At 32.0% G+C, this 23,474-nt stretch overlaps 1 protein-coding gene across 3 annotated transcripts in view; it reads left to right on the top strand.

Moving 5' to 3' along the window:
- LOC106464694 (collagen alpha-2(IV) chain-like) overlaps window positions 1–23,474 on the top strand; it is a 168,913-nt gene that overhangs the window by 52,392 nt on the left and 93,047 nt on the right. For 2 of the 3 annotated variants that reach the window (XM_022392462.1, XM_022392464.1), the window contains exons 4-13: window positions 2,657–2,791; window positions 3,650–3,694; window positions 5,450–5,512; window positions 8,088–8,210; window positions 11,905–11,940; window positions 13,356–13,418; window positions 14,335–14,412; window positions 15,798–15,914; window positions 17,225–17,278; window positions 20,717–20,779. In XM_022392462.1, the coding sequence (XP_022248170.1) occupies window positions 2,657–2,791; window positions 3,650–3,694; window positions 5,450–5,512; window positions 8,088–8,210; window positions 11,905–11,940; window positions 13,356–13,418; window positions 14,335–14,412; window positions 15,798–15,914; window positions 17,225–17,278; window positions 20,717–20,779 (777 nt within the window). Of the gene's footprint in view, window positions 1–1,468; window positions 1,554–2,656; window positions 2,792–3,649; window positions 3,695–5,449; window positions 5,513–8,087; window positions 8,211–11,904; window positions 11,941–13,355; window positions 13,419–14,334; window positions 14,413–15,797; window positions 15,915–17,224; window positions 17,279–20,716; window positions 20,780–23,474 lie in introns of those variants that run through there. The other variant, XM_022392463.1, reaches the window with a different exon arrangement.

Below are 23,474 nucleotides of genomic sequence, written 5' to 3'. Positions count from 1 at the left end.
AGCATAATTTGTAAATATAGCCGAATGTAGATTCAAGAGCTAGGAAAAGTTATGGCTTCAATAACTGGTAAATCTACTGAATTTAGATAAACTTTTAAGTGATTTTTGAATATTTCTTGTCATTTTCATATGTCACAAGTCAACTTAACATCCCGTCTTTTTTACATGATGAGGTCCTACCTCATAATGTAGTATTAATTTTTTATGTGAATTGTAACATTCCTTTTGCCTGAAAGTATGACGAGCTAACATCCTCGAAACGTGGTTATTAATTTTATATTGAAGAAAAAGTGGCTTGAGTCGTTTAATATCCAATCAGTGGTTCAGATAGCGCTTAAGCATTAAACCTTTGAACTTGGGGAACCTGATATATTTCTTATACCGTCTTTTCAATATATATTCATTCGCTTTCTTAGATCATTTGGAAATTTAATGTTGATGATAACTATTCAAGAGTGCAACTTATTTCTTGGTGTTAAATTTTCTTTGCCGCTAAAACTTCGTGAATTTTGCAGGCACTTTTCTGTACTATAATGGATCGGATAAGAAGAAACATAATCCTAATGTGACTTAACTTTTATCTTTTAACACATAATCCACAGGCAATAGACAGTAGAATCTCGAGAATTATTATCACGGGTCTTGTAATTTTTACCTGTTTTACTAGTACTGGACCAGCGATAAGATAATCAATTTTTACAAGTTTTGCTTTTGAAATAATTGCTACATTTTTTATTTGCTATTGTTTTTTTAATATACATGGCCTTCGTTTTCATCACTAGATGAGCCATTTTGAAATCCCATAATGTCAAACAAAAATAATTATTAATTTTAGTTGGAAAGAATATTGCAGGCTAGAAAAAATGAACAACAACAAATGATTTAAATGTGATGAGTGCAGGGCCTACGCGATCGATGGGTGCAGCATGGGTATTCGCACATGGCGACAGGGTCTTAAGAGGATGGGGTAAGAGTGGGGGATGCGGGTGGACGGCACAGTCAGCGTTTGCACAGGGCGGGAAAACGGGTTGTGCCGGCCCCGAATGTTTGTTTGATTCGTTGAGTATTCTTTAAGCAAATAAGATTCTGTGATTTTAGTGATATTAAATATGTACTGATTTGACCACTCTCAAATGAACAAGTTCTTGTATTAACTCCAAACATTGTTATTTAGATTTTTATAATGGAGACTTTGATGGAGTACTTAGTTTTGATCTTTTCACACAGTGACATGATTTAACTTTTAATTTTATTTTTAAGGACAAGGGGCTAGCTGTTTCTTTGATGAAGACAGTCCTTATAAGTTATCATTTAAATATTAATCAACCACTCCCATAAACTTTTTTAAATTTACTGCACCCACCAAATTACCATATTTAAAGTCAGCCTTTTCCAAAGGTCAACCACCCTGTTGGTAAAATAAAATAAAATTAGCTGAAGATAACACCTATTCTGCCAAACATATCTGTGTTCCATTGTCCAACCATTATCACCAACTAGAATGGGAAGGAGAACTATAAAACAGAATCACACCCAGGTACCTGAGGTTGAAGGTAATCTTTACTAACACATGCATTGAAGATTTATTACTAAAATGAACTTCTGAGTCCAAATATAGAACTATATACAAAAATATGTTAACCACTATACATCTGCTATACTTGAGATTTTCAGGCTAGTTGGATTATGACAACCATAGTAATGGTTGATATACTATTGTTTATTTCATCAAACTGCTTGAACAAATAATGATATATTTACTGGATTAAGTTGGTGAAATGTAATTCTTTATCAGTGTTATTTTAGTCAGTATAAATCAGAATTAGAGTTGATGGATGACAGAGTGAGCATTAAAAATTGAATAAAACTAACATTTCATAATGAAAATTACTTAATTAGAGAAGAAATATAAAAGTTGTAACTTTCTGTTTTTGAAGTTATTGTAATATGGTTACATAAGAAAAAGCATATCAGTGCCTTATAAATTATTTTATCAATCAATATATATATATATTTTATAAACGAGTAAAATATATTAGTAGGTTTCATATCAGAAAAGTGATTTGTGAGTTGAACCTGTTGGATCAAAGTCTGATTTTAGCACTCGCTTCCTGATTTTTTGTTCTTCATATAAACATATTTAATACTTTTTACTGAATCTGAATGATTAGTAATTACTAGCACAAACAGCTGCCCTTAGGGCAGCATTTCTGCTAGTATCTTATAAATGACAGAAGGATTACTGATTTTGCTGGTAACTGGATGTTAAAGCTGTGTTTGTGATAAAGAAGAAAATGAGAAAATTTTAGTTGACAGCATACAAAGACTGAACTTGTATTGCTGAGGAACAAATATTTTTTTGTTCTCTAACTTCATTAGATTTATATAAAAGTGGAGTTAATGATGTAAACCTATTTGTCACTATAAGTTTTTCGAAAAATTAGTAAAAGAATACCAAAGACCGACCTGAAATAAAATAAAAAACATTTAAACTTCAAATAGATAAAGGAATTTAGTGAATATTTAACAATTGTTTAGAATGACAAGCATAACAAGTACCTTTATAACTATGTTGATAACTCTACTATTACTAGAAAAAAAAAAGAATAACCTGAATACCAGTCAATTGAAATTATATCTTTATATTGCATAACAGGGCACACCAGGTTTACCAGGGCCAAGAGGTGTTCAAGGCCCAAGAGGTTTTGTAGGAAAGGAAGGATTGCCAGGTGATAAAGGAGATAAGGGAGAACCAGGTGTTCAAGGGCTACGAGGTCCAAAAGGAGATCGAGTGTGTACATTTGTCTTTTTTTTTTATAGAATTAGATTATTTAATTATTATTGTTTAGTTGGAGCTATAAACTTATGAAGTGGTTTCTTTGATCATATGATGTGAGCTGTTAATTGGAATTAGTTTTACAATCTGTATGGATGTTGAAATTTTAATTTAATTTTAAGTTTGTGTTTGCTGCTAATTGTATTGGTGAGAAATAGCCATGGTTGGTGAATGTCTTTCTGTCACCTTGCTTTTTCTTATTTTCTTATGATTATATAAAACAGTGTGTTTGGAATACTTGGGTGATAAGGTTTTCCTTTTAGATCTCTGTGTGTGTGTATATATGCAGCTAATTTTGAATAAGGAACTACAGAAGATTAATAAATGTGGCAATTATAGTCAAAAATATCTCGGCAAACCACAAAAGTTACATACAATGTAAGAAATTAAAATTTCCTTATTTAACTTAAAGTTTAAGCTTATAACATTTCTAGAGTGGCTGGATACCAGTGTGAAGAAGCCACAGTAGAATAGATATGTGGTAGCTTAAAGCCATGATCACTTGCTTTTTGAATTGTGCCTTACCATCTAAATTAACAGTGACTGAAGTGTTTTACATCTTGCTTTTTTCCCCTTGGCCTTCACACAATACATGTATATACATTTTTGCTACTTCTAAGAACAGTAGAAAACTTTTTAAATTTTGTTAATGAGTAACTTCCAAGTATGAAATTTATTACCTTGAACTGAGAATTTCCTTGTAGATCTAATTCTAATAAGATAAGTAGTTAAGATGTTTTAAAAGTAATTTTATTTGAAATGAGAGTAGCTTTAACTTTCTTCATGACCTTTGCATTTTTCACTTTCTTTCAGGGGATGATGGGTATGCCTGGATTTCCAGGTATTCCTGGTCCTCAGGTAAGATAAATTTACCAGTATTGGTTTGTTTTGTTTTTCTTCATTTTTACAAAATAGTGAAATATATAGATACAAAATAGATTGTATGTCTTGTTTTTCATATACCTGATGAATTTAAGCAAATTTTCTTACCAGAAAATGGAGAATTTTTATTTTTCAAAAATCTTGCATTTTTTCAAATACCTCATTTTTTTTACAGACAATAATTTTCATCATAAATAAATGAACATACATAAACTTGCTACAGATTCTGTTTGAAAGACAGTGAAAGGGGATACTAATTACTGTGTATTGTGAGATTTTATATAATTTTGCATATGGGGTTTATGAAATGAAATGTTTTACTTATCAGCTAAATGTGTTTGTTATAACAGAATTTAAGCTTGAACACATAGGTGTTATCAAAGATATTTGCTACTGGGCTTAAACAGTTTAAAATTGTCTCTTTCCTTACTACAAGTTAGTATTTCTTTTGTCATTAAAAAAAAACAAAACAGCTTGATCTAAAAATAGCTGCTCAGTTATAAAGACACAATTATCAAAATAATTGTGTATATCCAGATAACTAAACATTCTGCATGCTTGTAAGTAACTGTAAAATTAATATTGCATATACCCATCTTAGAATTTTATTATTTTTTGATCCTAAATTCTTACCTAATACTTACTGATCAATGTGTGATCAAGAAACCTTTACAGCAGATAATGAGCATGACTAACCATATGCCCGACATTTTTAGTCCAGTTTGTTTCAAGTTGTAATCCTAATTGCAAACTAGCTTTACGCAATGCCTCGAGCTTCTGTTTTTGTGCATATTATGCACTCTAGGAACAGTAGTACCTCATCCGTTTAGTGGCTAAATTATGTTAATGAACAGGCTCATGTTCTTGTCAATTCTCAAGTGATATTTAATGTTCTTTATACACAGGTATATCTTATTTCTAATGTTTCTTTTTATATATATATATATGTATGTACTAAATAAAATTATGTGTTGATAGTACTGGAACCTTTGATTCATGCATTGTATTTGGAAGACCACAATGGGTTTCACTACTTAAAATGTATTGGAACTGCCATTTCATAAGATGATTTTTATTTGTACCATACAGTGTACTTTTTATTGTACAACACGTAGAAGATATAATATGAGAAGTTAAAGCAGTTTGTTTCTAGTAGGGTTTAATTAAACTAAAACTAGTTTGGTAGTTTTGTACTACATTTTAAATAACCAACACTTCATTTCAGCAAACAAGAGTGTAAAACTTACCTGTGAAATTCTAGTTCTTTAAGTAATCAAGCTATAGATTTAGACTCATTCATGGTTAATGATACATTTCAACATGATATTCATTAAGTGTCTTTCATTTAAGTCAGAGAAACAAAATGCAAATAAAAAAATTGAGGTATGATTTGTAAATGGAAGCTTCAAAGCAAATTTTTAAAATAGACAATTGATGTTTTATAGCTTATTATTTCTTACTGTTAAGAATAGTAATATGTTTACACGTGTAATTTGAATGTTTATCAAGCAGTAATGTAATAATAAACATGCAAAACTTGATGCAGAAATTTTAATAAGTTTACTTGTATGATCTCCAAATAAAATTGTGTTAATAGTATTGGAACCTTTGAATCATGCACTGTATTTGGAAGACTACAATTTAGGTTACTCATATCAGCATATAATGAATTTGTGTGATAATTCTGTTTACAAAAATGTCTCATCTTCTGTATTAATGCATTTGTTTTAGGGATTGCCTGGTCCACCAGGTCTAAAAGGTTTGCCTGGCTTTGATGGATGTAATGGAACAGATGTGAGTTTGTTTTTTGAGCCACTAATGCATTACACATTTGTTTACATACTATTAGGATTGTTTTTTATTTTAATAAATACAAAAGGCATGCATATTATAGAGGGTGTCCCAGAATTCTGAACCCACAGGGAAAAGAGACATTATATTCTTAAAGCTAAACAAACACATTTCTAATGTCAGTCATACATATTTCAGGAAAATATAATATCGTGATGCCACAGTATACCAAGAATTGATATGTGTATGGCTATTAATGGCATGGAATTTGAATAATAAATGAATTAAGAATAAATTTTCTTTATGTGTCCACACTTTTGGAACACCCTGTACGTATTTTGTTATAAAATTGCAAGTGTTTTTTTCTATATTCTAATTAAGTACAATAATCCAAGTCTCCATTATAGATAGAGATGTACCGATACCACTTTTTATCATAACAGATATTTAGAAAAAATACTGATAAGTACCCATAACTCAGTACTCAGTGTGGCTTCAAGAGAGAGAAAGAGGCAAACCTGAAGAAAAATTATTTCAGAAACTCTTCTTTTAACTTTTGATTAATAAATACAGTTTTACAGACTATAACAACTCATTTTACTGGAATAACTTCAGGCTTAGCAACAGGCAACATTATTTCTTTGTTTTTACCTTCTTCCACTTAATTCACATATGATGGGGATAGGATGAAGAATTATTGGCTCAGTATTGGCTGACACTGAAATAGTGGAAAAATCACTGATATGGTCGATACTGACATGTTGGAACATCCATAGTAATAGATGTATTTTTATACTACTATGAAAAAAAGTTATTTTTGTAAACAACACATGTTGAGAAGATCATAAAGATATGTTACTCATAGTTTCAAGTAAAATAAAGAATGTTTATCACCGTAGTTTTCTACTCTTTGGGTACTTTACCAACTATAAAGTTTACTGTTCATATACTTGTTCCTTTGTCAGATATTTCTTTCAGGCATGTTTTGTGTCAAGTCAAAAGATCACTGAGGGTAATTATCTATTATTAAAATCAGTTAATAAATATACTTTGAAAGGTTTATCCAAACATATAATTGAGTTGTGTTTTTAAACCTAACTGCCACAAATAATTTTTTTCTTTGAATTAAGGACCATATTCCAGCTTTAATTACATCAAATATAGTTTATAAATTTGGATGCACTTGGTGAATTTTATTTAATTGTCCAATCTAATTAGTTTAAGATCTTAGCAAGGGCCAATGATGAACAGAAATTATATACTCAAGAGAACATGCTTATCATGAGACCGAAGCCAGAGGTCAACCAAGTAGGATCTGTCAATTAATTACTGTTTGTCTTGCTCAGCTGTTTTTTATGACCTTAATTCAGAGGCCATTGAATAATTATAACTATTGTAGGATAATTCACATTCAAACAGCACTCAGTTTAGGGTAATTTGTTATAATCAAAGAAAGTTTTGTTTCAGAATTAATATAAAAAAATATTTTCAGAAAGTTATTGATATTAAGCATAAAAAATCAGAAAATTAAGAAATATGCCCTGATTGAAGCTTGAACTCATGATTTTCTGAGATTGATGAGCTTCCAAACATTAAGTATACCAAGTAGCTAACCTCCATTATATAACCCCCTATAATCAACATAGCTTATAACATACAACATCACATTTCCAGGCAATTGAGCATGATACAGCAGGTCATCAGAACACAATACACATCTGTTCTCTGGCCATCAATCCAATTACAGACACATGTATTACACTAGGCTGACTACTGATTTAAGCAAGTGCACTATTGATTCAATTTACTATTAAATAATCTTGGAACGGCTCTCAGGAGTGGAAATGACCACTAGCTTGTGTGCCATTATAATTTATCTGAAATCTGCACTAACTGGGGCTTGAAACTGGCACTCTTGGCTCGCATGTCCACATGTAGTTGTTTTATCAACTGAGTTATCAGGACATAATATCCAAACAGATAACTTTTATTCTGACTATTAAAACATTATAAAAGTTTTTCACAAAAATATTGATGTCAAAAAATATCACACACACACAAACACAAGACATTACAAAGTATTTATTGGAAAAGAAAAAAATGATTTTTTTTTAAATATAAAACATATTGGAGAATTTGTGTAAAATGTTTTTTCTTCAACTTTCGTACATATATTATATTAGTATCTCACAAACGAACAAGAAGTTCTTGAAGTGTTATGAAAATGAGGAACTAAATTGCTCAATGTATTGCATGCACTAAAATGAGATCTGATGCATAATACCAGTGATATATACTGTATGTTGATAAAGTTTCTGGAGTAGTTGTTTTCTAAAGCAAAAGAAATGGTAATTGAAAGTTCATTTCAATTAAACTTTATCAAATTGGATTATCTAATTTTATTTTATAAGGTTCTAAATGATATAATATTTACAAGTTTAAATTAGTTTTTAAATTCATCTAATTCATTAATTTGACTTGTATTGTTTACAAACTGAAGAACTTGAGAGATATTATTTGCTTTAGTACTTAAAGGTTTTATTAGAACTCCAGTGAGATTGATTTTAAACATTTTTAGGGTTTACCTGGCAAACCAGGCAGACCTGGTGATCATGGTCCTATAGGGCCTCCAGGAGTTCCAGGCTCCAAAGGTCAGAAAGGTGAACCTGCCTCTGGGCGTTCAGGATTAAAAGGTCAAAAAGTGAGTTTAAATTTATGGTGTAATATTTCAAGATTTTCATAATGTAATAGAAAATTTATGAAATGCTTCAGTGAAAAGTGCACAAACAAAAAATTCCAAAACACTTATCAAGTTCTTCTGGTGGCACCATATTGTTTCGGTCAGCCCTGGTTTCCACTCCTCCACTCTATTAAAACATTATAAAAGTTTTTCACAAAAATATTGATGTCAAAAAATATCACACAAACACAAGACATTACAAAGTATTTATTGGAAAAAATTCTTTTTTGTCAGCCTTGGTCAGATATTTTTGGGGTTCTTTGACTTCATGCCTGTCTTTTATGCAGCCATTGAATGACATCAGGGACTGATGTCTCGAGTGATACCTTTATTAAACCATTCCATTCGACATCTTTTTTTGGAATTTTATCAAAGGAAATGGTTTACTAATCATCAGTAGTCTCTCAGACATGGGTTTGACCCTTCTCTTCCCACTGTGCCACATGTCTCTCAGTATATGACATGGTAGTGTGACAAAGGTTTTGCACCTTTATCTGTTGCCTTGTATAAGGCTACCTTACCAGCTACTTTTCATTTTTCTAAGAGAAGAAAAGTTTTTGTCCCCAGTTTTGTCATTACTTTTGAAATAATTTTGGATTATCTGTCCTGATCACACTTTTCAAGTTCCTAATGCATTAACACGTCCACTTTTTGAACCCTTAGGGTAATGTTCACTATAGCACCTTTTTTTATAGCATATTTTTTTCTGTTATTGGTTGGAGGGTGTTGACATTCAGATGTGTTTATGCTTCATGTTCACAGGACACTGTGCCATTCCAGCTATGCTTTTTTGTATTCAGACTGGTCCTTTCTACCTAAAAATGCAACAGCTAGAGAAGGAGATAAGGCTTTCCCTCCTATTCGTCTTCCCTCCATTTTCCATATATATGGCCATTTGGATCTGGGTTGTTTTTTATGTCCTGTTTTGGCTCTCTGATGGTATCAGGTGTGTATTGAAGTGTTTTGGGGCTCCCATCACCAATTATTTAGTATCTTTCAGTATCATGTGACTTGTCCCCTGTCACTTTGACAAGTTGGATTCGTTAATTGGTTCAGATAGCTTCTTTGGAGACTACTTAGGGTCTCATCTCCTCAAGTTCGACATATATCGATGTCCCTGGTAGCTCGATTGCATTGCCCTCTGAAGAGAATTATAAAGGCTGGTATGTGGACCATACCTAACACCTTTATATTGCACTATTTATGAGATTTAGCAGTCTCCTTCTCAAATGGATTTCAGCTACCCTCCTGTAGCTATTATACAAACCCCAGCTTGATTGTAACAGAGGTAAGTAACTTCATTCCTTTTCAGGGACCTTCTCATCATTCTCCTTTGGATCCCACTCAGTGGTGAGTGTTGCCTCGTCAGGTATGCTTTTACAAATCTGCACTAGCTACCAGTAGACTAATAACTTAATTCCTAGTAGCAATGTGCTCTGTTGATATGGGGTGTTCCATGAAACCACCCTGGTGCTTTCCAGGTGGTGAACAATTGTTTTATATCAAATATAATATACAATATTGTACTGCCACTCATGTACTGTAATGAGTAAAATGTAAAGGGTATCTGCCCATCCCTACTAACCCTTGAATTGAACAAATTGGCATTGGTGTGATTTTTAAAATAGGGAACATGGTTCACCCATTGTGCTGGCTCTGGAGCATCATTCCTTGGGAATCCTCAACACGAGTCACCCCTCCCCCCTCTCTTCTAGTGAAGCAAGGGAGTTATTACCACCCTCAACTTCCAGTTGCCAGAGTGGTGGACCAGAGGTCTATTCCTCATGAGTGATGTTTGTACCCTTTATTCCACTGAAGAAGGTGAAGCTGGATACTCTCCTACCCTTAACCCTAGATGGTTTTCCCAGATGTTGGGTGGCAAGCCATTCAGTCTATGTGGGAGTCTCCTTGTAATTCTGGTTCAGAGATGACACTTTGCTCTCTGATTGTGTGAACGTGGCCCTTCTTTTTGGTCATACTCTTACTTTCTATGATATATGGAAAAGGGTCCTTGACTCCTCATAATTCTGGGGGCAGGATGTTTTACCTTGCCTCCCAGGTTGAGGGGTTAAGATGTTGGTTTGTATTTCCAGGCCAGATGATCTCTGTTTCTTCAGGTTGGGTGAGGTATGAATTGGCACCATAATTTCAAGTTCGGTTTTGTTGCATTCTGAGCATCTTTAGGCTGAGAGGAAGACTTTTCAGTTGGATATTGCTTGCTTTCTCTTTTTAATTCCAGTGGCTCGACATGCAATGTCCTGTAGCTTTCAAGTTCGGTTCCCTTCATATCATATTCTTGTTATACAGTTATATCATATTGCAGTCCCCATTCCCTAGCCATTACACCTTGGATCTAGCTTCACGTCAACAGCCCTATAATTCCAACAAGGAGACATGGAACCTCGTCTGTATGGTTGGGGCCTGGACGAATCTCATGACAACGAACAATATTGACTCTATAGCTGGTTGGCCTTTACCACCCATGTTTTGAGTTCACTTTATCTGGGCAAAGACCACACCTGTTCCAGAAGTAGTGTGGACCCCCACTTGTGTTCTTTATTATATCTCAATTTTGCACACCCGTTTTTCTATACAGATGCTTTCTGTATGGATCTTGCCCTCACCACCCAAGTAAGTTTGTTTCAGAACTTTACATTTTTCTATAATGAAAATGTATTTCCAATAATACTTACCTCCTCTTACACTCACTATCCTGCCCTTTCTCCACACAATAGCCAGTGTTCGAGTCTGATAATCTTACCAGTGAAAGTGAATAAAAAAGAATAATGGGGAGCTTATATATGGATCAGGTAAAGAGGGCACAAAATAACCAAGGCAAATAATTTGTGTGTACACTACAGTGCTTGGAGAAGCTTATGTGAGATGTTTTGAATAGCACTTTTTTTGTTTGTGTGTGTGTTTACTTTAAGTATTACTGAAACTGAACTTCCTGCTAAAAATATCTCTAAGCAAATATTTCTGTATTCAGTGTTTTATATTCTCCAAATCGATTCTTGAAAACCATGTTAAATAGTCTATTTTGATACTATAAGCATATCTTAATAAAAAAAAAAAAATTATCTACCAGCCTGAATTATGGAGTGTAATATTTTATAGAACTTTTATTATGAGGAAGTACATTCACTGCAGTAATTTTCCATAAAAATGAATTCATCATACTCATAAAATGAAATTACTAAAATACATGTAAACGAGATAAAAAATTCAGTTTATTATATTTATTTTTTTCAATAAGAGATCAGACATTGATTTTGTGTGATAAATGAAGAGTGAGCAGAAACATGTTTCAAAATTCAGCATGTGTTTATGTTATGTATAATGATTAACTTGATTTTAAAATGAAATTAGACTGTAAAATAAGTAGAAGTTTTAGTTTATTGCTTAAATTTATAATTCCCATATCTTAAATATTGCACACAGAATAAACAGTGTATCTGTATCATGATTATCATGATAGTAATAAAGTTGATGAAATAAATATCATATGCTCATTAACCTTTGAATATTGTTTTATTCATGTATCAACATTATATTTTTAACCTGTCCTTTCTTTGAATTGACTTATAATTGATATTCAGTTAATAAAGTGTGAAGTGGCTATGATATTGAAATACAGACTTGTTTTATTTGATAGGGAGAACCAGGAAAAGATGGATTGCCAGGATATCCAGTAAGTACACTTCTATGAACTAAGTTTAATATGAATTTTATTGTTTTCAAGTTTTGAAAAAATGCTCATCTGTATAATATGATATTATATAGGAAAACCTGGGGGTGAAATCCACAAGAGAGAGGTTAAATACATGGAATTTATTTTTAAATTGGTTCCATCTTTTTTTGTACTAAACCTTTATTAACGGGTTTATGAAATAATTTAGAACTGACCAAGTAGGAATAGATAAAGATATATGACTTCAAGAGCTTTCTTTCATCGATAGTAATTTCAGCAGGATTTACATAACAACTAATGTAAATATAATCTGATCTCATATCTATCTCATTGGTTAAATGTCTGTTTTTGTTAGAGAAAACTGATAACTGATAATACCAAATAGCTATGTTCAACCACAGTATAAGATAAAAACTGTAATATTTTATTTAGTTAAGCATAATGGGTTCATTATATGACAATCAAATACTAGTCTAAATCTACTAAAATTAAGTAAAAACTGTTGATACATTGATCTAAGATATTGGATTAAAATCATATAGTTTAAAAAAAAATAGAGTTCAGATACTTTAACTGAAATGTCTAGTTCTTGGTATTTTAAAATCTGTTTTTCATTAAGTGTTTTATGTTAATTTGCTCATAGTTCTTAAATTCATTATATTATTGGATCTCTCTGGATGTTATTAATTTTTTGAAGATTAATGTAAATTACAGAGATTTTTCCTGTTAAATACATGTGTAAGTGCTAGCTTTCAACTACATTCGTCTTGAAGGTAAAGTGTACTGTATTTATACTCTTACTTTCAGATAGTCTTACATTAGTAGTAATCCTCTGCTAATGTGAAAACATCATTGAACTTCAAACAAAGGATATTGGTCTTGATGATTGTTTTTAACTCGTAGTTTTAAATTAAGAGTACATCAGTCAAACTACTACAGATTTTGTTGGTTTAAATATCAGAGTAGTTTACTCTGTAAGGCAAAAGTTCAGCATTGTCTGATTTTTTAATAATTTCCAAATATGTGATATATATATATTACCAAAATAACATTATCAATCAAATGGATTACATGTAATTTGAATGCAACAGTATATTTAATCTATCTATATATATATCATTATTATAACAGTTTCAAAAAACAGTTTGGGATTTAAAAAACAAGACCGTTAGCTGGTAGTATATACGTTATTTGTATGTATATTACATGGTGGAGATAGTTTCATATTTTGTTAACATATTTGTTACTGGTATAAGGGTATCTGGTATTGCATGAAATGTTATCATACTAATGGAATTTAACACTTGAACTTTATTACAAAGTGCTTTGTTAACTAAAAGGATATTTTAGAAACTTGTATGAAAGTAGATATTAACTCTACAGTTTTTACTGTTTTTATTATCTTTGTTTACTAGGGTGGACCAGGGAAAGATGGAGTTAGGGGTCCCCCAGGAGAACCTGGATTAAGAGGACTGCCAGTGAGTTCATAGAACATTTTTCTACTTTAGTTTTTACCATCACTAGACTATTTTTAAAACATTATGTGTGTCAAAATAATAAAATAGCACAATAGGTTATTTCTTTTCTAATGTTTCTTAAGTATATTATTTTAATTTCATTAAACTCTTAACAATGAGTGGAGTACTCACCAGATTTAATTTTGTAAATTTATAATAGAATGGGAATGGAACTCATAAAAGAAGTATAAGAAAGCCTGTCTTTGAAACAGTGGTACAAAGTGCTTTGGACAGATAAGTCTAATTTGAATGTTCGTTTCCAGTTGATTTGAATATGGTCACCAATGAGAGGTTGCAGAAGTAGTGCCTTGTGCCAACAGTCAGTCATGCAGGGGGTTCTATGATATTTTGAGGTGCAATACCTGTTAATGGTGTTGGCCATCTTCACAAAATTGATTGATGAATTTCAAATCATTCCATATAAACCAGTGGATTTTGTATCCTAAGACTAAAAAATATTTCATTTGTTAAAAATCGAACTAAAGGTGCATATGTTTGTGTGCAAACTTTTATTACTTATGACCAAATAATGACATGTAACCATAGAAAATTAAATTTAAAAAATGAAGATAAAAAAAAAGAAGAGTATTATTTGCAATTTTATTTATATTGCAGCAGCCATATATTCATTCTTAGATATCACTGTTTAAAAACTGAACGTGCTTTTTATAAGGATATTTACATAGAAGTGCAAGTTTATTAGTTGGTTGGAGATCATTTGTATGTGCATGTAAATATATGTATGGAAATATTTTGTTTTTTGTCACACTTTTGTGTTGATTTCCCAAATCAAATGTTTATTCTATATGCTCAGTATGTTTAGTACTGTTATAAAGATTCCTGTTCACTGTCTATAATGGCCTCTTATTGTCTCTAGGGAATACGTGGGGAACCTGGATATCCAGGACTAAAAGGAGACCGTGATGTTGAAAAAATTGGACCTAAAGGAGAACCAGTGAGTTTACATATAATTTTTTCACATGATAAGATAAAATTTTGGAAGCATTGTTTCATATGCTTACACACATAGAAAACAAAAAGCAACTGTAGAAAACTACTTTTCAAAGTTTAAGTAATTGTACAAGTTTCTTCTTTATTAAGATTTCATTATTTTGCATAAAACTTATTTTTGTAGAAAAAATAATTTATAAGTTGTGCAAAAAGAGATCAGTTTGGAGATATAGTTAAGTATATGCTGTAATGTTTAAATGATACATTAACTACAAATTTACATATAAAACACCTTCTGCTTTTAAAAATGACCAATAACATTTTCAACCTGTTTTTAATTTTTCATAAAGGTTATTCAGTTTTACTTCTATATGAGAAGCTACTTAAGGTTATAGAATTTTAGTGAAATGTACTCAATTTTTGTACAGCTATTTCACTATTAATAATGTTGTGAGTGTGCAACTTCCTCCAGGGTACAGGCCAGATAACAATTTTAAAGGTAATTGCAGGCCATACTGTATGAAGCAAAAACCATAGCTAATAATCTATATTTTAATATTATATAACTTTTAAGTTCTTAAATTTATAAGGCAAAATTTAGAAAAAAAAAATCCTCAATTTCCCCTAGTGTTAGAAATGTGACATTTTTTCTCTAGAGATCCCCTCTTCTTTAATTTATTCACCACCCCTCCAATAAGTATGAAATTTAAAGTAAATTACTCACTATAATATCGCATTCACTCAAACAAAGCATAATTTTCCTAGCCTTCAATCTTATTTGGTTACAGAGCCTTCAAATAGCAAATCAGACCCCTCTTGCCACTCCCACCTCTCACAACCTCTCTTTGAGGATTGGTTAATAGTTCTCTCTTATGTTTAATACTATATTATTTATAACCAATAGAAAGCCAAGTTTTACATCTATCAAATGATGTATTATATTACATTGTTTTCTCTACAGAGAATTGTCAGTCTTTCTTTTAGTACAAGCTGCATTCCTATAATAAAAACTTGCTAAGGAAAAATACCTCTTTCACACACATACCAATTTATAAATCATATAAACTCCAGTCATGCAGTTCCTTTTCTGGAACTTACTAATTATAGTTTGATTGATACGTAGTTTTACTTATGTATAAAACTAATCTTTAATTACCAGAAAAGGGAAGAAGATATGAGTGTACGTGTACTTTTGTATCTTCAGAACCAACATGAACAGTATTAAGATGGAAAAATCAGTATCACTGTTTTCTTTTTCTAATTTCAAATGTTAAAGATTTGATAGATTATGTAATATTTCTATATATTAGTAGTTTATTGACTTGAGCACATATTTTTTACATTATGAATTTCAAATGTTTCTGAAACTATATTCACATTCTTTCACAGGGAGAAAAAGGGATCAGAGGCTCACCAGGTCCTCCAGCATCATGTCCTTCAGAAGTGATTCGAAGGAACCAAACTTTTATTGGAGCAAAAGGTGAAAAGGGAATTCCTGGGCTTAAGGTAATTTTGTGGTAATTTTTTAGGATGTGTTTTTAAACTTATAGTTAATAGATTAAAGCTGCATTGTGTTTTTACATAGTTACATTCCTCCCAGTGGCTGAGCAATGTATAAAGGCTTATAATGATACCCATGGTGGGAACAGTGCAGATAGTCCATTTTATAGCTTTGCACTTAACTACAAACAAACATAGTTACTTTTGTTTTGTTTTTTGCTTTGTTTTTATCACTTATTGCAAATGTTATCCATTTGCTTCACATCTATTTTCACAGTATTAATTACAGAGATGAGATCAGCCAGGTAGTTTTATAGGGTTTATTTTGCCACATAAAATGGCTTTTTAGATTTTATCGTTTAAGACTAGATTTTGTGTAAAACCTCAATAACAATTATAAGTATTTATACACAACATTTAACTTCTTCTTTAGTAGATATTCTTTATTATTAGTCATAAAAGTACAGCTAAAAAGTACAATCCTCCCAGTGACTTCTTAAACTCATATCAGTAAAACAATAACGTCTGTTATATGGTCTTTTCTTGTCTCTTGTTAAACTATCTTTATGTTTATAAACTAAAATACCATTTTATTACACCTACTTAACCTTATTCAACTGACTTTTCTTCACAGTATGTAAAAGAAAAATACTTTATGCATGAGGCTAAAACTGTAGAAATGATTTCAGGTCTCCTCACTTATTGAGGACTGCTAAGTGCAAAGATGATTACAGACGTCAGGTTAATTGTGGTAGACAGATCCTCCATATAGCCAGTACATGCTGTGTTTTAAAATGTATGAACCAGTAAACATACACAATTTTTTATTAGGAACATGCTATACAAGGTTTATGCATTATCAAACTGAATCCTGGAAAATAACATTTAAATCAGATGATTTTTATTTTAACAAAAAAAATGTTGAACCTACACTCTCAAAAAAAATATTTGTAACATCACAACCACTTTCTGTAATATATATACGTATTAGGTAAAAATGAAAACTGTGATAAGAATCTAATGCAGAGATTAGTTGAGATATCCCTACTATATAGTTGGACAAAGGTATAATAGAAACTTTATAAGTACATTTTCAGATAATGTTTTATTATTAATAGAAAGCTATTTCTAAATTAATTTAGCTTCTCAGTGGAGATTTTTACAGTGAATTACATTTAACTGGCCTTATGGATATTTGTCAACTATTTATACAGCTAAATACATCTGTGAATGGTGATAACTACTAAAATTGCAGAATCATATTAGTCAGAAACAATGTAATGAAACTAATTCATGATATGTTGTTATCATTCTAGGGTGACCGTGGAATGAGAGGTGAAAGAGGTTTTCCAGGATCTCCAGGTTTACCTGTAAGAAAAACAATTTCTTTTAATTAAAAAATATTATTTCTAAATTAAGTAAATACTTAGGGTTAGTTAGACTTTGTAAGAATGAGGTTCCAGGTTTTATTGTTGTATTCTGTTAAAACTAAAGCTGACAAGCAAATACTAAACTTGTAAAAATAGAGGTTTTTGGAATTTTTGTGCAGAACATGAATATGTAAAACTTGCTCAAAAGAAAAGAGACTGACCCAGTTGTTTCACATTGAAACAAAGAAAACGCTATTAACAAATAAATGACAAAGGCCTTTTTTTTTAAGTTTTGTGTATTTACAACAATGCCAAAGCACAACTACACTCATTGATCACCAATTTTATTCCATCCTAAGCTTCATCAGAACTTCCCAGAATGTCCTTTGTGTAAAATTCAACAACAAAACAAGAATAAGAGTTGCATACTTGTGCTCTACATTGGAAAGGGGTTGAAAGATTCTTCCAGTCATAAGTCTGCCTGAGGTAACTTTACAATGATCCGTGGTTGGGAAGTCCCCATAAACAAAACATGCTGCCATGGCTTGTATATGTAGCATTTAATGTGACTGCATGAGAATATGCAACTTTTATACTAATGTACATTCAATCCTCAGTATTTGCCATGTCTGGCAAGAAAAAGGGTGATTTTGTATTATTTTCAATTGTATTTATCAAACTGCAAATGATATTGTTGTAATGAAGGTCAAAGTTTTGTTTAAATCAGTTTATATTCAGAAAAATTATTACTCATCCCAATATATGACCAGCTAATTTAGTTAGAGATTATGATACGCTGATATGTAATATTAATAAAAGTAAGCAACCTTCAGAAAATCCCAATTTTCATGAGGTAAAGATATGTTTATATTAAGTTTAGCAAGGCATTTAAGACTTTGAAAAAAATCAATTTAAGTCAAGCAAATGTACCACTGAAACAATGAAAGCCTTTCCTTGTTCAGTTTTGAACTCATGTTTTCAACAAAATATGACTTAAATTTTCTTAGTTTCCTTTACATGTATATTGTAGAGCATACATCACTTACTTATAATTCTTTACTATCCCACCTTCCATATGACTTATATATGCATCAAAGGATCTTACATAAACACCGCTTTACCACATTATTCCGATTTTTCTTGTTGAAAGTCGTGCTGTTAACTTTGTTACAAAATTCTTTCTGATGCAACTGTTTCTGCCATTGTTAGAATTTCTGTACATTTGCTGGAGGCCTTAGTTGTGCATTTTGCTTATATTTTACAGGTTAAAATTGCTATGAGTAATGGTTTGTTTTGAAGTTACACAAATCATTGTGGTTTTATATATATACGTGTGTATGTATAACTAAAAAAAAATACTACTATCTGTGCTGGAGCTCCATGAGAGGGTGTTGTCCTTTGGAAGTGTGCCATCTGGTGGTTAATGATGTCTTGATAGGTAATTTTCCTGCATCTTCATGCATATCCTTGTTGAGTGGCATTACATATTAAAAATGGACTACTGTTATCATTAGGTGTCTCAGCTTCAACCAGAAAGAGGATCTTTTATGTTTTGAATCTTAATTATTTATTTCTTTATGTTGTAATCTCTCCTTGCACCCAATTTGACAGGTTTTGTAACTCCCTGGCTAGTTTAGCTATGGATGAAGAAGGCTACTGCCTCTGGAGTATATTCTTTCATAATAGATTTCTCGGATGCTTCCACCCCAAGAGCCTTCCATCACAGAAGCAGGACATAGTATTCCTCCTATCTGTTTAAGCCACCACCTGTGTCCTATTATTGGCTCCACAGGTGCAGTATTCTATTACTGCTTGCAATGTGACCTCTTTGTTTGAATAAAAATAGTGAAGAGGTGCAAAGAAGGATGCCTTCTTTCTGAATGTTCTTTAGGCCCAGTTTTTTATGAGGCTCGTCTGCTACATTCAATTCTAGTTCTAAAAATTCATTTCTGGTTTCTACTCCAACTTTGCTTAACTATATATATTTCCTTTGGTGTCTAGATAGATTATCTTCCTGCCCTGTAGCTTGTAGTTCATCAGTTCCCACCTTCTTTACAATGTGGGTATTCTGGCTTTCAGTATTTCAGAGATACATCTGCCTGATTTAAATTTTTAGAATTGAAATGAATTTAAAGCTGGTACTGACCTCTAATATACTTTCCATTCCACCTCCCCACAACCAAATTTTCATCACAACTGCAACTTTTACACAAATCTAAATTAATACAATAAAGCATGCTCAATAAATCACATGGAAGGTGAGAGTTATGGCTAAGTGACATATGGTCTGCAATACGTAAAGGACATTCAGAAATATTTAGTCATATTTTGTTAAAAGCTTGAGCTCAAACTGAACAAGGAAGGGCTTTCAGTATTTCAGAGGTAAATACCCAGTTGAAATGTATTTTAGCTCTAAAAATGTAATAATTTATATTAATTTTCTCTTAGATCATTCCAGATGCATAATAGCCACAACTTTGTCTTTTGTTTAGTAGAAACAACATTTATTATAAATACCCTGAAAGAGTTGTTTGTAGCCTGAGAATTTTACATATGATTAAAAGAGAAAATGATTAAGTGCTTTTCAAATTATTGTAATATCAATGTAATTTTGGTTTCCTTATAGCTGCAGTTACATATGTTGCTCAAAATGTAGGAGCTGAAGAACTAGTACTGTATTGTGTGCAAATAGGATATTTTTCTGATCTATTGTGTATATTCCTTGCTTACAAAATTCTTCTTTTTTTTTCTGATTTCTAATTTTGAACATTTTAAATCTGGTTGAGATCATTTGAGATCATGGGTAGAATTTCATCCTTGAATGTTACCTTTTGTATCTTAACCAGTGTTGTGCCCTTCTTGACCTTGTGTTTGATGGATTCCTTCATTTTTTCTGATTTCTAATTTTGGAACATTTTAAATCTTGTTGAGATCATGGGCAAAATTTCATCCTTGAATGTTACCTTTTGTAGCTTGACCAGCATTGTGTCCTTCTTGACCTTGTGTTTGGTGGATTCCTTGCCACTTTTGCACATAACAAAGACATTTTAACGACTGATGCCTTTTCTACTTGGTCAGCTGCAAGAGGAATGTGTATTGTGAAGCCATTTTTAGTGCTGCTGATCATATGTGTTTCATTTCGTTTAGCTCATTGTTCATGCTTTGTGTACTTTCAAATCAAATAGCTTACTTCCAACTTCAGACTCTGTCATAGTTTTTCACTAGATGATCATTTCCTCGTGTAGACTTCTTTCCCTTGCTATCTATGTTTCAAAACAGTTTTAAAAAGTTTTATTCTTCCTGTCACAAATCACTGTTTATTTCTTTCTACATTTTGGATCTACAAATATTTTGTTTTGTGCTGATCAGGTATGTGGAAGTATAAACTTAAATTACCACCACTGTTGTTTGAAAGTTAATGAATTTTTTTTTTTTCAGGGACACCCAGGATTACAAGGAATAAAAGGAGAGAAAGGTTTACCAGGAATTCCTGGACCAAAGGTATGTTTGATAACACACATTGTTTTTCACTTTGGAAATCATTGATTGAAATCTTTTTTCTATTCCCTTGATTTTTTCAGACTTAGAGAAACCTAGAAGAAAATTGTATTTAAGAATATAAGAAAAAGGAAGCTGAAAAAAGCCACTTGCCCCATTGAAGACATCTGTTATACATTAACACACACACACACATGAAAAATAGCTTTGTAATCCATAACCCTATATATCCATACATCTTCTATCAAAGAAAATTGTAAAAGAATGCAAACTAACTGTACACATTACATCATCAGGAAGATCAATTTACAGCTAGATTTATAAATTTTACCATATAAAACTGTGCGTGAAACAAAAGCCAGAAGTCCTATTGAAACTTCTAAGGTCTTGTTGAAGTTAAATTTATTCTTTTATTGATAAGTTTTATTGTTAGTTGCAAGAGTGTGCCTGAAAAGTATAATCCTACAAGTGACTTTTTAAACTGGCACAAGAGAAACAAAATGATGACAAAACCTTGTCGAAACGTTGTACATTTGTTGTTATGTTAAACTTATATTAAAGTTTTTCTTCATTACCCATTCAAGCTATCTCCAGCCATTATTAGAGCTAAGATGTTTACACATTTGTTTGTGTCATGCTGTACTCGCATGTTTATAGGCCTCTCACAGAATTTCCATCAAAAATAACAAACACTTCACATAATATGATGGCTTGCTATTGTTTATTTTATAGTTTTACAATTTAATGATTAGGCCAAAAACATTTTTTCTTTTATATTAGCCCCCCAGTGGCACAGCGGTATGGGTGTGGACTTACAATGCTAGAAACCAGGTTTTGATACCCGTGGTGGGCAGAGCACAGATAGCCCATTGTGTAGTTTTGTGCTTAACTTCAATCAGTCAATCAATCAAACCTTTTGTAATTATTAATTAAGGACTTTTAATTATAACTCTAAAGAGTTGAACAATATAGAACACATCTGAAATGGGCATACAAGTTATCTTTTTATGACTTATAATAATTATAATACAGCAAGGAAAGTAGTAATATATTTAACCAATCTTCAAAATTGTGGCTAGCCATTTTTCCATAAATATATAAATTAACACAACATAATGTTTTGGGACAACATGGGACCTATTGGTTCCTCTTGGCTGTTCCATCCTCTAAACTAAATTCAAATAATTAAAAAAACATCTAAAGGACAGCCCTTATCAATCATATACTTATCAAGCTTTTTCATAAACTCACTTAAATTTACTGCCTCTATAACATCTTAAGGCAACCCATTCCAAAGGCCAACTATCCTGTTAGAAAAATAAAACTGTCTCAGCTGAAGATGACTCCTACCTTGCCAAAATTTATATTTATGTCCCCTAGTCATACTATTCTCACTGTTAAGTATGAAAAAAGATGATGCATCAACACTATCAATTCCCTTTACAATCTTAAATACCTCAATCAGATTCCCCCCTAACTCTTCTTTTTTCAAGAGAAAACAATTTGAGAGATTTCAGCCTTTTGTCGTATGACAATTCCTCCATCCCAGGCACAATTCTAGTCACCATTCTATGAATCCTTTTCAACAATTTAATGTCTTTCCTAAGGTAAGGAGCCCAAGACTGAACACAATATTCCAATGTGGTAGGCCCGGAATGGCCAGGTGGCTAGGACGCTCGACTCACAATCTGAGGGTCACAGGTTCGAATCCCTGTCACACCAAACATGCTCGGTCTTTAAGCCATGGGGGCATTATAATGTGATGGTCAATCCTATTATTCGTTGGTAAAAGAGTAGCCCAAGAGTTGGTGGTGAGTGGTGATGACTAGCTGCTTTCCCTTTAGTCTTACTCTGCTAAATTAGAGACTGCTAGCACAGAGAGCCCTCGTGTAGCTTTGCATGATATTCATATCACACCAAACCAAATGTGGCCTAACCAGTGACCTGTACAATGAAATTATAACCTCTTTAGACTTATATTCAATATTTCTATAGATACAACTTAAAATCCTGTTTGCCCTACCACTAGCAACAACACACTGCTTGGATGGCTTTAAAAACTGTTAACTATTATACCAAGATCCATTTCTTTCATAACACTTTAACACATATACCTAAGGATAACCCAATTCAAATTATGATAACCCACATGCATTATCTTGCATTCATTATAATTAAAACTCATCTGCCATTTATTTGCCCAACTCACAAAATGATCTAAATCCTTTTATAAATCAGCAGCATTCTCTTCATAGCCAGCAACACCCAAGCCCTTAAAAGCACCTGCAAATTTAAGTAATTTATTGATTATTCCTTCACCTATGTTATTGATGTAAATCATAAAGAGCAAAGGCTCTAAGACTGAGCCCTGAGGTACCCTACTTGTGACAATAATCCAGTTTGACTGAACTCTATTTGCAACAACCCTATGCTTTCTTCCATCCAGCTGCTATGCTATCCAATTTGCTAACTTATCCCCCACACCTATAAAGATAATATTTTTACAAGCCTTTTATGTGACACGTTATCATATGCTTTCTGAAAATCCAGATAAATCAAATATACACGCTTACCCTCATCTACATAAACAGTAATTTTTTCAAAGAATGTCAAAAGATTTAAAAGGTAAGATTTTTTCCTTAGTAAAACCATGTTGACTATTCAATGAAATTCTAAACTTTGTTAAATGACTTTGCAA

This window comes from Limulus polyphemus, unplaced genomic scaffold, assembly GCF_000517525.1.
Source record: "Limulus polyphemus unplaced genomic scaffold, Limulus_polyphemus-2.1.2 Scaffold1721, whole genome shotgun sequence".
Lineage (NCBI taxonomy): Eukaryota > Metazoa > Arthropoda > Merostomata > Xiphosura > Limulidae > Limulus > Limulus polyphemus.
The sequence above is the reverse complement of the archived record's forward strand: the minus strand, read 5'-3'. Positions and strand labels throughout refer to the sequence as shown.